This window comes from Gavialis gangeticus, unplaced genomic scaffold, assembly GCF_001723915.1.
Source record: "Gavialis gangeticus isolate Ggan-Ray unplaced genomic scaffold, GavGan_comp1, whole genome shotgun sequence".
Classification (NCBI taxonomy): Eukaryota; Metazoa; Chordata; order Crocodylia; family Gavialidae; genus Gavialis; species Gavialis gangeticus.
The window spans coordinates 13,664,304-13,676,204 of record NW_017728964.1 but is presented as its reverse complement, the minus strand read 5'-3'; the positions used below and the strand labels follow the sequence as shown (position 1 = coordinate 13,676,204).

Below are 11,901 nucleotides of genomic sequence, written 5' to 3'. Positions count from 1 at the left end.
CTGACTAGTTTGTAACAGGCCACTAGATCCCCCCTCAGCCTCCTCTTCTGGAGGCTGAACAGGTTCAGGTCCCTGAGCCTCTCCTCGTAGGGCCTGCCCTGCTGCCCCATGATCATGCAAGTGGCCCTCCTCTGGACCCTCTCCCTGTTGTCCACATCCCTCTTGAAGTGTGGCACCCAGAACTGGACGCAGTACTCCAGCTGTGGCCTGACCAGTGCCGCATAGAGGGGGAGGATCACCTCCTTGGCCTGCTCGAGATGCGTCTGTGGATGCATGACAACGTGTGGTTGGCCTTCTTAACTGCATCCCCACACTGCCGGCTCATGTTCATCTTGGCATCAATGATGACTCCAAGATCCAAGATATCTTTTATTAGACCAACTAAAATAGTTGGAAAAATTCTTCTTTGCAAGCTTTTGGGTACAAACACCCTTCTTCAGGCAGAGGTTTGCAGATTCATGAGAACTTCTGCTTTCTGCCCCAAATCTTGTGGCAAAGTGGACTGAAGGCTTCTCTCTCCAGCACCCATCTCCTGGCACCATGGCTGGGACCTGTCAGAGTGGCCAGGCTGTACTACGTAGTCCTGTTAAGGAGCTTTAATCTGCACTGAGTGAGAAGGAATGTGAAAGCTTCTCCAGCCCCTTTTCCCTACAGGATGTTTCAGACATGCCAGTGCTTTGCAGAAGGGACAAAGGCAGATGGGTGGGGATCATCCTATATCATTTGCTTTCCCTTTCACCAGGGTGGATTTGTTCTCCTGTTCACTGCACAGGCCAGAAAGCATAAATTAATCTATGTGGCAGTCATTCAAAGACAACATGTTTCCGAAGAAGAGTCTGCAAGAAACTCAAGTAGCCAGCTGCTGTCCATCATTAGACAGGACTGAGCCCTTGGGAAAGACACACTGGATCTAATCTTTCTATTATTCTATACTGAACCACAAAGGTGCAGACCGTGAAATGTGTTGCCACCCTGTTGACTGGGAACACCTGGACTTCTTACCAGAGACACGCTGCCCAAAGTGGGAGTTCATTTAAGCATTAACTCTAGATCTCACAGACATCTACACTCATTGACTTGCAACCAACCTCCTGCCAAACGCATCTGCCCACATTCAAGCAGGGGACTTGCAGGGGGAAATGGATGCACTCACACAACCAGATGGGGATGGGACCTCACAACATAAACACTGGTAGCCTGTTCCCATGTACGGGTGATATGCTCTCCTGGGGACAGCTCAAACTTTACCTCCAGCATCTTGACCCGCTGCATTAAAACATGGTGCTCCTCTGGAGACATTTGGAAGGCCTGTTTTCAATATTAAAGAGCAAAAATTGAGTTTGCCTTCATAATGGTAACTGGGATGCAGCCAGGGGCTTCCCACCCTCCTTATAACCATTATTCCCTTCCTCTACAAGCCAGCTGGCTCCCCTGGAGAGTTTGATGGGAAAAGAGATGAATAAACAGCTGAGTTAAAGTGAAATCTGAGCCTAAGGTCAGGAAAATTTAAGGGCTCTCCAGAGAGAGACTTCTTCCAAGTTTCCCCTCTCCTCATTAATGCTTCTTCCCTGGCCAGCCAGCTCCTTCTCAGCTACTCTTCTGCTCCCAGCCCTCTGGACAGAGTAGTCTACTGATCCTCTTAAGGTAGACTATTATTCTCTTCCCTGATTCTGTTGTAGCCCTGCTCTGGTGCCTGGCTGGTATGACTCAGCTTTGCCACGTGCGGCTGATTGTATCTGGGGCTCCCCTCACTGCAGGATGTTGGAGAACAGATTCCTATGTGGTTTCTGCTCTATAAAACATGCCCCTGCCATTGGGAGCTCTGCTGGTGAGAAATGCGGAGGTTACCTCTCTTGATGTGGAAGAGTGGAAATGATGAGGGTAGCCTCTTGCTAGCCTTGGACTAAGGGGGTTTTGTGGGCTGAGAAGAGATTTCTCCCAGTGGTAGGATAGTGAGGCAATTGAAAAGTAAGGCAAAGAGATGCTGGACACATATGAGGCTGGATAGGGATAAAGTTGGGCTTGAGGACTGACCTTCTGGACGTACTCATACAACTCACTGGCATCAGCAACATGGTTCAGTTCAGGTTTACCCAGGCGGTACAGTATGGTATAAAGGACCTCCTCATACAGAAGGGTGAGCTGAGGATGAAGCGGTATAACAGGTCACAGCCAACACCATCTCTAGATGTTTTGTAAGCTAGTCTCCACCACGCTGGGTGACAGGCTTCTTGCTCTGGATCAGGATAGTACTGTTAAATATTTTTTCCACTAAACACAACGGCAAACCTTGGAGGTGTGAATACACTGTCACACACTGCCTTTTCTGCCCAGGACAGACATCAAGGTATGCTGCCTGGAAGGCTCCCCAGGAGGTCTACAGTTCCTCAGATCAAGCCTGCTCTTCTCCCAATCCTAGATCTGCTCATGAGCAGTAGAATGCACTTGCTTTCACATACGACCTTGGCTATAAACTTACCCAGCAGCCACCTTCCCCTAAGGTTGCATGTAGCAGTAGGGTGTTGGTTAGAAACTGAGTGAGGTTGGCAGTGACTAGACATTGCCTAGTATTTACAAGATTCATATCCACATTAAAATTACCATTCAATTAGCTTCTTTGTTGGCAGTCTCAGCTGAGCCTAGCACACAAGAAAATGGTATAACCTAGAGCTAAAAACCATGACATATTGCTGGGAAGCTTATATTGCCATTGCCCAGTTATATGAGTCTACAGATATGGTAACTCTTTTATCAAGATGGAATTCACTAAGGAAACAAATACCCGGCTCATACCTCTCTCTTCGAAAATCGGTGGGACAGATCCATCTAGAAGAAACAAGAGAGATGGGTTGTCATTCAGTTTTGCTAGCCTAGCAAGAATGTTGTTTCAGTAGATGCTTTTCCTGCAGTGCAATAACATTATGAGTTTATGATACACCGGTGCATCTCTCTCTGCTCTGCATGCTTTTAAAGCCACTCTACCAAATACCCTAGAGAGGCTCAAGAATACACCTGGTGTGGACTCCTGGATTTCATGGATTATAAAGCATCACGTTCATCTTGTCTGACCTGCAAAATAGAGGTCAGGAGACTTCTCTGAATTCATTCTGGTTTGAACTGTAGCACTGTTTATTGCTATCACTGCACACCCTCCTGGAAAAAAAAATCTACCCTCCAGGTTTTACAGATTCTGTTCACATAGTCATTCCCTCTACACGGTTTTAGTACCAGCATTTATAGGATAGGGTAGGAATAAAATTCTGACCTTTGCTACTTAACAGTTCAAGTCTGGAGCACTGTTTAAGATTTATGGCTCATGATGTGGCTGGGGTGGCATGAGTGCTAAGGTGCATGCTTGACAGCCCAGAGGTCACAAGTCTGAGGCTGCAGCAGAAGCATTCAGAATACAATGAAACCGTGAATTCTGCTAAATGCTTTGTCACAAGCAGGGCTGAACACAGGAGTGGGCAAACCAGGTGGCCACGTAGGGCCTGGATAGAAAGGCGGGGCCAAAAATGGTGAGTTTTTTAAAATTATTATCATCATCTTTGGCAAAGGGGGGCCCGATACTAAAAGTTCACCTGGGGCTGCCAGGAGTCTAGGTACGGTGCTGGTCACAGGACATGAGAAAGGAAGCAAGCTGCACATGATAGCATAATTCCAAGTGTATGGATTTCTGGCAACTTGTTTAACCTGATTAATTAAGTTGTCTTTCACATAATACAACTAAAGGTTACACTTAGGATAAAACAACTTTGGAAATAGTACCCCTAGCCACCAAAGAAATCCAATCTGGATCCATATGTTACACCCGGCCCTCCTTTGTCCAACAGAGCGAACCAAACCCTCACATTTGGAGAGGCTGCTGTCCGAAGAACTGCAGCCCCTGACTTTTGCAATTCAAGCCCATCTCTACACAAAATGGGGTCTTCGAGCCCCATGACCTTTTCTGTGATAAGTCACTGGCTTTTGTCAAGTCCTTACACGCACAAGTCATTTCCTCTCAGGCTTGGTATCCTGCTGGTTACAAAGCAGCCTCCATTGTCAACTAACAAAAACTGAGCAAGCCTTGACTTCACACCGCTGTTCACTTGTTCCAGCCACAGCCGGGAGAGCTGAGCAACATGTTCCTCCCACCACAGCATCACCTGATGCGGGGTGACTCTGCCGCTGCAGACCAGCTGACTAGGCTGCATTGCAACCAGAAAGAGGGTGGTTTGAATTCTCACACAGCCTGCAGCTTTCAACTCTAAGCTGTGTTAAATTATTAGACACAAGAGATCAAGCGTGGGAGAGTTAAATGATTATAGCTTGGAAGTGAGAAGCTTCCAATTTTCCCTAGGCCATGAGCAAAATGAGTTTGTGCCTTTCAGATGTTCAGTTACCCCCAACATGAAACCACAGGTCAGTGCCAGGGAAAGCAACCCGCACTGTTCAGGACAGGTATAAGGAGTGCTGTAGGATGGTGTCAGTCCACTGGCAAAGCCAGAGGAGGACTCTGCTTCATGGGAACGTCCAGGACATCGAATCAGCGCTAGGGAAGGTGCAGGATCATTGGAGCTGGAGTTTAATTTTTCATTATGTAAAAATTAAGGGCTAAAGCAATCCCAGGGGTAGCTTGACCAAATTCAGTAGTTGTACGTGGGATGAATGAAGTCCACTTAAGCTATAACCAGAAAACACATTTTTACCGACTTTTTTCCAGTGTCCTTGGATATTGCCAAAAAATAGCAAAACAGCAGAAGTCTCCATTGCGCTTTGTGCTTGCTGAACAGTCCCACAGATGAAGATCTCCTCTAAAACCAGTTGACTCCAATTTCTGCTGCTTCCCAGTGCTTATATCATCTCCCAACCTGGAACGCCTGCCTTTATGTCGGCTCATCCCATGCTTGAACTAGGCCACTGCCCTTCTGACTGGGTCCGTGAAAGAGTCTAATGACCCCTCCTTTGTGTACTTCTGTGTTTCAGCTAAGGCACCTCTCACCCTTTGACTTTCCTACAGACAGAACTGCCTATGCAGCAGAGTTTCAGGTGCAAATACAGAGGACTTTGTCACTCCTTGATGCAATCTCTTATCATGCAGGCACAATATCCCATGAGGCTACAGCTGTGTTGTAAACAGGGAGAAGTGGCTTCTGCCTGATGAGGGTGTGAGCTGTTACAGTAAAAAAAGATGTTCTCCAATTAGGGAGCCTCTTTGCCATCTCCCTGAGGACTTCCATGGCCTTCACAGAGAAGAAATAGCTGCTTATTTTTTTCTTGCTAGCAGAAACAGCTTGATCTTGTCAGGCAGGGTTAGCTGTGGGGTACGGGGATTTTTGGTTGTTTATGAATGGGTGGAAAGTTTTCCAGCAAAGCTCAACTGAAGGAAGAGTTAGCACTGAATGTCCCACCCTCCCAAACGCCCGCGTTCACATTGGCTTCTGACAAGAATGACTTCCAGATCCTAGGCCTGGGACTAGAGAAAGTCTCCTGCACGCACAAGCCTCCTTCAGTGATCCGCAGCGTCACCCTTTCCAGCAGGAAAAAGCTGTGCAGGAGGCCAGGGCTGCAGGGGAACAAATGAGGGGATCTGTCGAGGACCCAGGCCAATCCCACAGAAGGCTTTGCTTTAGGCTCCAGTGCAGAGACCAGTTAGACAGCCTGTTCCCAGCAACCTGCAGTACTCAGCACTTATAGCCTCCTGCATTTTGTACTAAGGGAAGTCATTCCTCCACCCCCAAGAGCCCATGGCTTCAATCTTAGCTCCATATTGCAATAATCAGGCTTGGCTCCCTCCGGCCATGTCTGGATCACTCTGGCTATGTGTGGGCCTGAACAGCCTGTGCAAAATCTTCTGGCCTGTTGCAGATGGCCATGAGTATTTTTAAACACCAAGGCTACTTGCACATCCAGCAGTAGCGTGGAAATCCCAGGAGCCTGGAAGGCTGCAGATTAGCTAAACCCCAAGGCAGAAGCTCCGAGCTGGGGGGGATGTTTTTAAGGAGGGAAGTTACTCAAAGTATTTTCCTCTTCACCAGTAGGACTGCAAGGGTGGAACATCTTAGGCAAAGCAATGTAGTGTTGACACCCTCTGGTGTGTGCGTGCCTCTGTTACACACACACAGGGTATTTTTTTACTCCAGATATTCCACAGTCATGGTTACGATGCATTTTTCCTAACACTCCCACCACTGCAACCTTGGCGCTCTGGTAATGCTAACATCTGGTTACCAGCTTCTTAATCACCATCTTGTCTAGTCCTGCTCAGCACAAGGTTTAATGACACCTTAACCAAATTATCAATAGTCTGGCTACACCAATGGTTTGCATGCTTTGTTACACTAAAGACATCTCTCAGAGAGTGCCAGCTCTCAAGTTTCACTCGTTTTTGACTGCAGAAAAATAACAGAGCAATTCTTCTGTTACAAAGAACTCCGAAAAACCAAAACAGGTCAGTCACCATGTTTTTAACACTATCAGTATTGCCAACCCCACCATGTCAAAAATCATGAGACAAACTCTTAAAAATCAAGAGATTTGGAATGTAGATCGTGAAATGCTACTTTTTAAGTGTGGGGGGGAGTTATTTGTGAAGGTGTGGGGGGGCTCTGCGTGCGTGTGTGGGAGGGGGGTCCCTGCACACCCTGGCAGGATGCGGGGTACTGTGGGGCAGGAGTGAGGGGCAGCAGCAGGGCTGGGGGGCTGTGACTTGGGAGTAAGGGACAGACACACATCGATCGCCCCCCACCACCCCTTCCCCTACACAGACTTACCAGCTTGGCACTCTACACACGCCAGAAGAAAAAATCTTGAGATTTGATCTCTCTCCATCAGGAGATCATGAATCAGAGTTAATTTGACTTGGAAATCAGGAGTCTCGTGATTTTTTTCACAAGAGCTGGCATTACTGCACTATGCATTCCTTGGTTGAAATCTCCTGGTCTACCTAATGAATCGTGTTTGCACACCTAACAGTGCCAACATTGTGTGGCACCCCTGAAAGGAACTCAAGGCACCCTGGCTGAAGATCACTGGTCTACACAGTAACTCCCATGACTGGTGGAGCTGCCACAATAATTCAGCAACAGCGTGGGACAGAGAGCTTAGCAGAGCCATAGATAACATTGACCTAATTCACAGAGGTGCCAAGCTCTGAACTCACTATACACTAGAAACCTTTGCCTCAGTTTCAGGCCCCAGAGAACCACAGGAATCAGGAGCATCCAGGTCCCTTCCTCAGCCCCCTCACACACTAGCCATCGAGCGCAGCCTCTGCAGATCAGCATCTCAATATCTGAACGAAGGGGGGTGGGAGCAAGGGGGAGAGAGAAAGCCAGAGGTTGAATAAGACACACACCTGTTCAAACAAAAAGTAAAAAAGACCACATACTTCACCATTGTCCTCCCCAGGGACATCCCCAGCTGGGTTCTCGCTGACAGCCTCCATGCTAAGGTGGATCACAGCTGTCTCGAGTAGGGTACAGGAGATTCAGGACATGAGAACTCAGCTTCTGCTCCTTTTCATTATGGCTTGAACAGCCCTTCTCACGAGTGCTGCCTCTTCCTCTCAGTCAGCTCAGAGGAAACCACACTTTATCTCACCCTGACCATAGTAACAAACGGAAATTCAGAGAGCTCCATCACTATAGACTGAGCTGCACTTTCTCCCTGGCCTGTAGAGCCCAGCTGGGGGCTATATGCCCTCAACCAAGGCTGGTCCTGTGCAGACAGGGGCCCACTTCTTTTTTAGTTATACGCTACAGAGGGTTGCAGGTGAACATAGCACTTTACATACATCCCAGGAGACAATGGGCTCTGCCTGAGGGAGCTTATTACAGTCCAACTCAGATCCAGCCATGCAAATGAAAGGCCTGGAAGTGGATAAGACAGTGAAAGAGGATTTGGAGAGGGCTGTAAAAGAGAGGACTCAAGGCTAAGGGAGGAGAGGTGAATGCATAAAGGGAAATGCTGTTTCAAACACCCAGGGTGGGATATACACAAACCAAGAAGGGCTGAAACTGTGGAGGAAGGGCGCAATAGTGAGAGAGTGCATGAGAAGGAGAATTGAAGGATACAGGGATCAGATGCTGATGGAGCCAGCGTCACACGCAGTGTGGAGGGCGGGAAGGAAGTGTGGAGGGTTTAGCCTGGGAGGGGAAAGCAGACTTTGGCTTCAGTGGAATGGAAGGTGGGGGTTAGCCTGAGCAGGAAGGAAGACTCCTCTCCCAAGGGAGTTTGTCAAAAGCAGAAGCTTTTGTCAAACCAAAGGCCATTAAGCTAAAGGGCATGGGGAATATAAATTTCTCTCTGCAGCAGACAGTCATGTTCAGCTCAGATAAAGGTGGAGCAACACTGGTCTCTTTAGCCCAGTTCTGCTCTTAGCTGCAAAGAGCTGGTCCAGTCACTCATCCTGCTGTAGCACTGGGGATGGAGAAATGGTCACTCTCACTAATGGTAGATCTATCTGGCTGGAATGGCTGCCCTGCCACAACCGGGACTGCTGACCAGACAGTGGGCATTTCAATGCAGCAGCTTCTCTCCAGTGACAAGAAGCAGGGAGTTAAGTTGTGCTTTACTGTCTGCTTGCATTTGCACAAACATGTTATCTGATTGCAAATTACCAGGCAGATGCCTTATCAGCTACTGGCAGCAAGTGCCTTAGCCTTAAATAAATGTGCATCAAAAGGCTCTGAATTCCTGTTCAGCTGATGTACAAAAGGCATAGAGGGGTGGGGGAGACGACAGTGTGAACTCAGGGAAACTCAGAAGCAGAAAGAACAGCAACAATGGTAAAGGAAAGAGCTAAGGTACTTGGGATCCTGCGTATTTACTGGAGACTTATGCGCGCAAATAGGAATGGCCTTCCTCCTACATTTAGAGTGTGCCTTCAGCTCAAGAGCACTTCACATGTATATACTGCGACTAGAGAAATGGCAGTCATCTTGGCTAGCACCCGGGATTGAATCAGACATGTCCAGGGCTAAAAGCACGAGCTTCTATTTCTTTTGCTATGGGACTAGGTCTCCCTTCCCAGGGCTGTTAAAAAAGACTCAGGCACATAGCGATGAGGGAAAGCCCCTGTAACAGCCAGTCATCACTGGGTTATACACACAGGAGCGATTTCAACTACTGCTAAGGCTTTGCCTGTATTGAGGCCTTTGCAAAAAACCCTGGCAAGGAACGCCTGGGATTTATGGCATTTGTGTGCTACTTGGAATCCACATATCAGTTGTCTCAGACGTGGGACATCCATTGCTTGTAGAACATAGGGCTACACCTCCAATCTGTCTAATTAGTATAACCTACAGTGATTTCTACTCCATAAAGATAAGAAACCACAAAAGGTGCAACTGCACCAGTTCAGCTGGTTCTTCTGACACCCCCACAGTAATGCAATGCTAGGAGATTACCTACAAGACTATGCTCCCTGCAGCGATGCTGGGCACAGTTAGATGGGTCCTCTAGGAGCCCCAGATGTACTGATAACTATCACACCTGCAAGGCACTGTGTACGAGCACTGCCACAAACACCACTGCCAAAACAAGAGAGGCAACCAACCAGGTCATCCAACCGATGTCTTTGCAATAGCTTCTTTGGTTTTAGTATAGTGAGATGCAGCTTCTTCTGGAGTGGAGCAGGGGCTGTTTAATGGCGCACAAGAAAACAGTAACAGTTGGTTTAGGGTGAGACAAGAATTCCCTTTCTAACTGCAAAAGGCAGGGGAAAAACTGAATTGGGCAGAATGTAATTACAAGGTAAAACTGTCAAGGACGTGGGCTAACAGACCTCACAACAGTGTTAAAGGATCTTTAATAAACCCACGCAGCCAGGTACACATTTTATGCCTCATTCAGTTCCCTTCTGCCCATATTCCTGGAATGTGGCTGATCCAGTCCCTGTGGCTGGATAAGCAAACAGACTTTCTGCTTAGCAGTCTTTCAGTTGGAGCTTAATGCTCGTGCACTGTCAAAACAATGGAGATTCCAGCCTTCTGGTGACTGTCAGCACTGTCTCCTTCCTTTGCTGTTTCCAAATTCCCTTTCCCTGCAAGTACTTGGGAGATGAGACCTTTAAGCCAACAGAACAGATGCTTTTCATTTGCAATGGCCACCAATGAGCCCATGCAGCAAGAAATGAACAGTACGTGCAAACTTACATAGCACAAGAAATTAACCTATAATCCCCATTCTGATTGGAGACAGGTCCATCTCTGCACACTTTTCTTGCAGATCTCAGTCTGTTTCTTATTCAAGTCCACACAGCAATTTTGACCCAAACTGTGATCAAATCAGCAGCAGTTTCAGGTTTGGTTCTGCTCCTTTGGCACACTGTAGCAGCTGTAGAGGAACTGTCGTGGGGAAACATGTCTTTTGCAACCCTGTGATAGTCACAGAAGTGAGGGCTTTAGTCCAGGGAAGGACGCATTCATACTGTTCTCCTCTCCTGTTTCTTATTCTATGCAGCTATATGCCATTCCTCTCTCTCCACCCCCACAATGACTGAGATCAATTGAGGTGCTCTCATGGGCAGGCTGTATAGGTTATAAAGGTGTTTTGCAGACAGTCTTACCAACAGAACATCCTTTGCTATAGATTGTTCTCATCAGAGCCCTTGATTTTGCCGGTTTTTGCTTCACTTTGCGGTAAGCCTGTGGAACTTTTATCTCCAACCAATGGATGAAAAAGATTGATAAAAGGTAGTTTTCATCTCTCCCTACACAGGTAGTATTTTTTTTGTCATGGTTGCATTGCAGCGTCTATGATTTAACAATCAAGAGGTGAAGCATTCTGGGCTAGCAGGTCATATTTTTTTAACCTACTTTCCTCCTGGTTTTCTGGTAGGCAAATAACAGAAAATAATGCTTGTGATTGTAAAAGCAAAAATCTGGTGTATGACCCTGACCACAGCAACTGCAAGGAGGTGCACCGCTTCAGACACAGACACCTATGCTCTCCCCGTGAGCCGCTAGCACCTGTCACTGGGTTGCAGCAGACAGCGAGTATCAAAAGACCAAGAAATCACCCTTACCTCAACACAGGCAGAGAAGGCACCTGTTAGAAGTCAGTTGATTTTCTATCCTCCTGTCCCTTTCTTTGAAGGCTAGAAGAGATATTATCAATTAAAGTCTGTGTGGAGAGAAATAAACATTGAAATATCAGAGACATAAGTCGACAGCCAAGTGCAGTGCTGTCATTTTACCATGTTTTAGAAAGCAGCAGCTCAAAATTGTGAAGGTCAGTAAAACGAATTTTCCAAGCTAGTCACCGCCTTTATGAATAAGAGCCTAGCTTTGCAACATGCATTGGGAGGATTTGATCATGGCTCAGAAGCATGAAAACAAGGAAGTATGTCGGATCCAAATTTGATCTCCTTCACAATTACGATCACAGGGATCGCTGTCCTCGATCTCTACTGGATCCTTTAAGCTGGCCACAACTCAGCGCTCCAACAGAAAGTAAAACTCTCTGCAAATAGACACACAACAGGAGAAGTTCTTGTTGACCTCACATTTAGATCAGTATCATCTCTCTGTTCATCCTCATTTTTGCAGTATCAGCTCCCACATGTAAAAGTGACACTGATGGCTAGGATCAAGTATCAATCATATGTATACCTTTAGTTTGGACTGGTGCATCAGTTATTTTTCTATCCTCACCTCTAAAATCCAGTTATTTAAATCGTTGCTTCTGAGGCAGTGATTTTTGGAAAAGGATTTCTGATGGGGGGGATCCCCCCAGAATAAGTACAAATCCCGCCCCCAATATTCAACATGTCACTGTGACTACCTCTTCCTTTTCTGATGTCCAGCACAGATTTCTTTGCATCATGATGGTATATGTCTCAGCTGCCCTGTTAAATCCCTGTTAGCCATTTCCACACCCAAAGCAACACCCAAACAACTAGGGAAGCCCCCCTGC

At 47.0% G+C, this 11,901-nt stretch overlaps 1 protein-coding gene across 2 annotated transcripts in view; it reads right to left on the bottom strand.

The window, feature by feature from the left end:
* The window catches only part of UNC13D (unc-13 homolog D), a 46,969-nt gene that overhangs the window by 33,995 nt on the left and 1,073 nt on the right, over positions 1-11,901 (bottom strand). Inside the window, exons 2-5 of one of the 2 annotated variants that reach the window (XM_019503320.1) lie at positions 11,012-11,109; positions 2,794-2,826; positions 2,035-2,142; positions 1,249-1,308 (exon numbers count right to left, since the gene is read on the bottom strand). In XM_019503320.1, the coding sequence (XP_019358865.1) occupies positions 1,249-1,308; positions 2,035-2,142; positions 2,794-2,826 (201 nt within the window). In that variant the 5' untranslated portion in view covers positions 11,012-11,109. Of the gene's footprint in view, positions 1-1,248; positions 1,309-2,034; positions 2,143-2,793; positions 2,827-7,372; positions 7,607-11,011; positions 11,110-11,901 lie in introns of those variants that run through there. The other variant, XM_019503312.1, reaches the window with a different exon arrangement.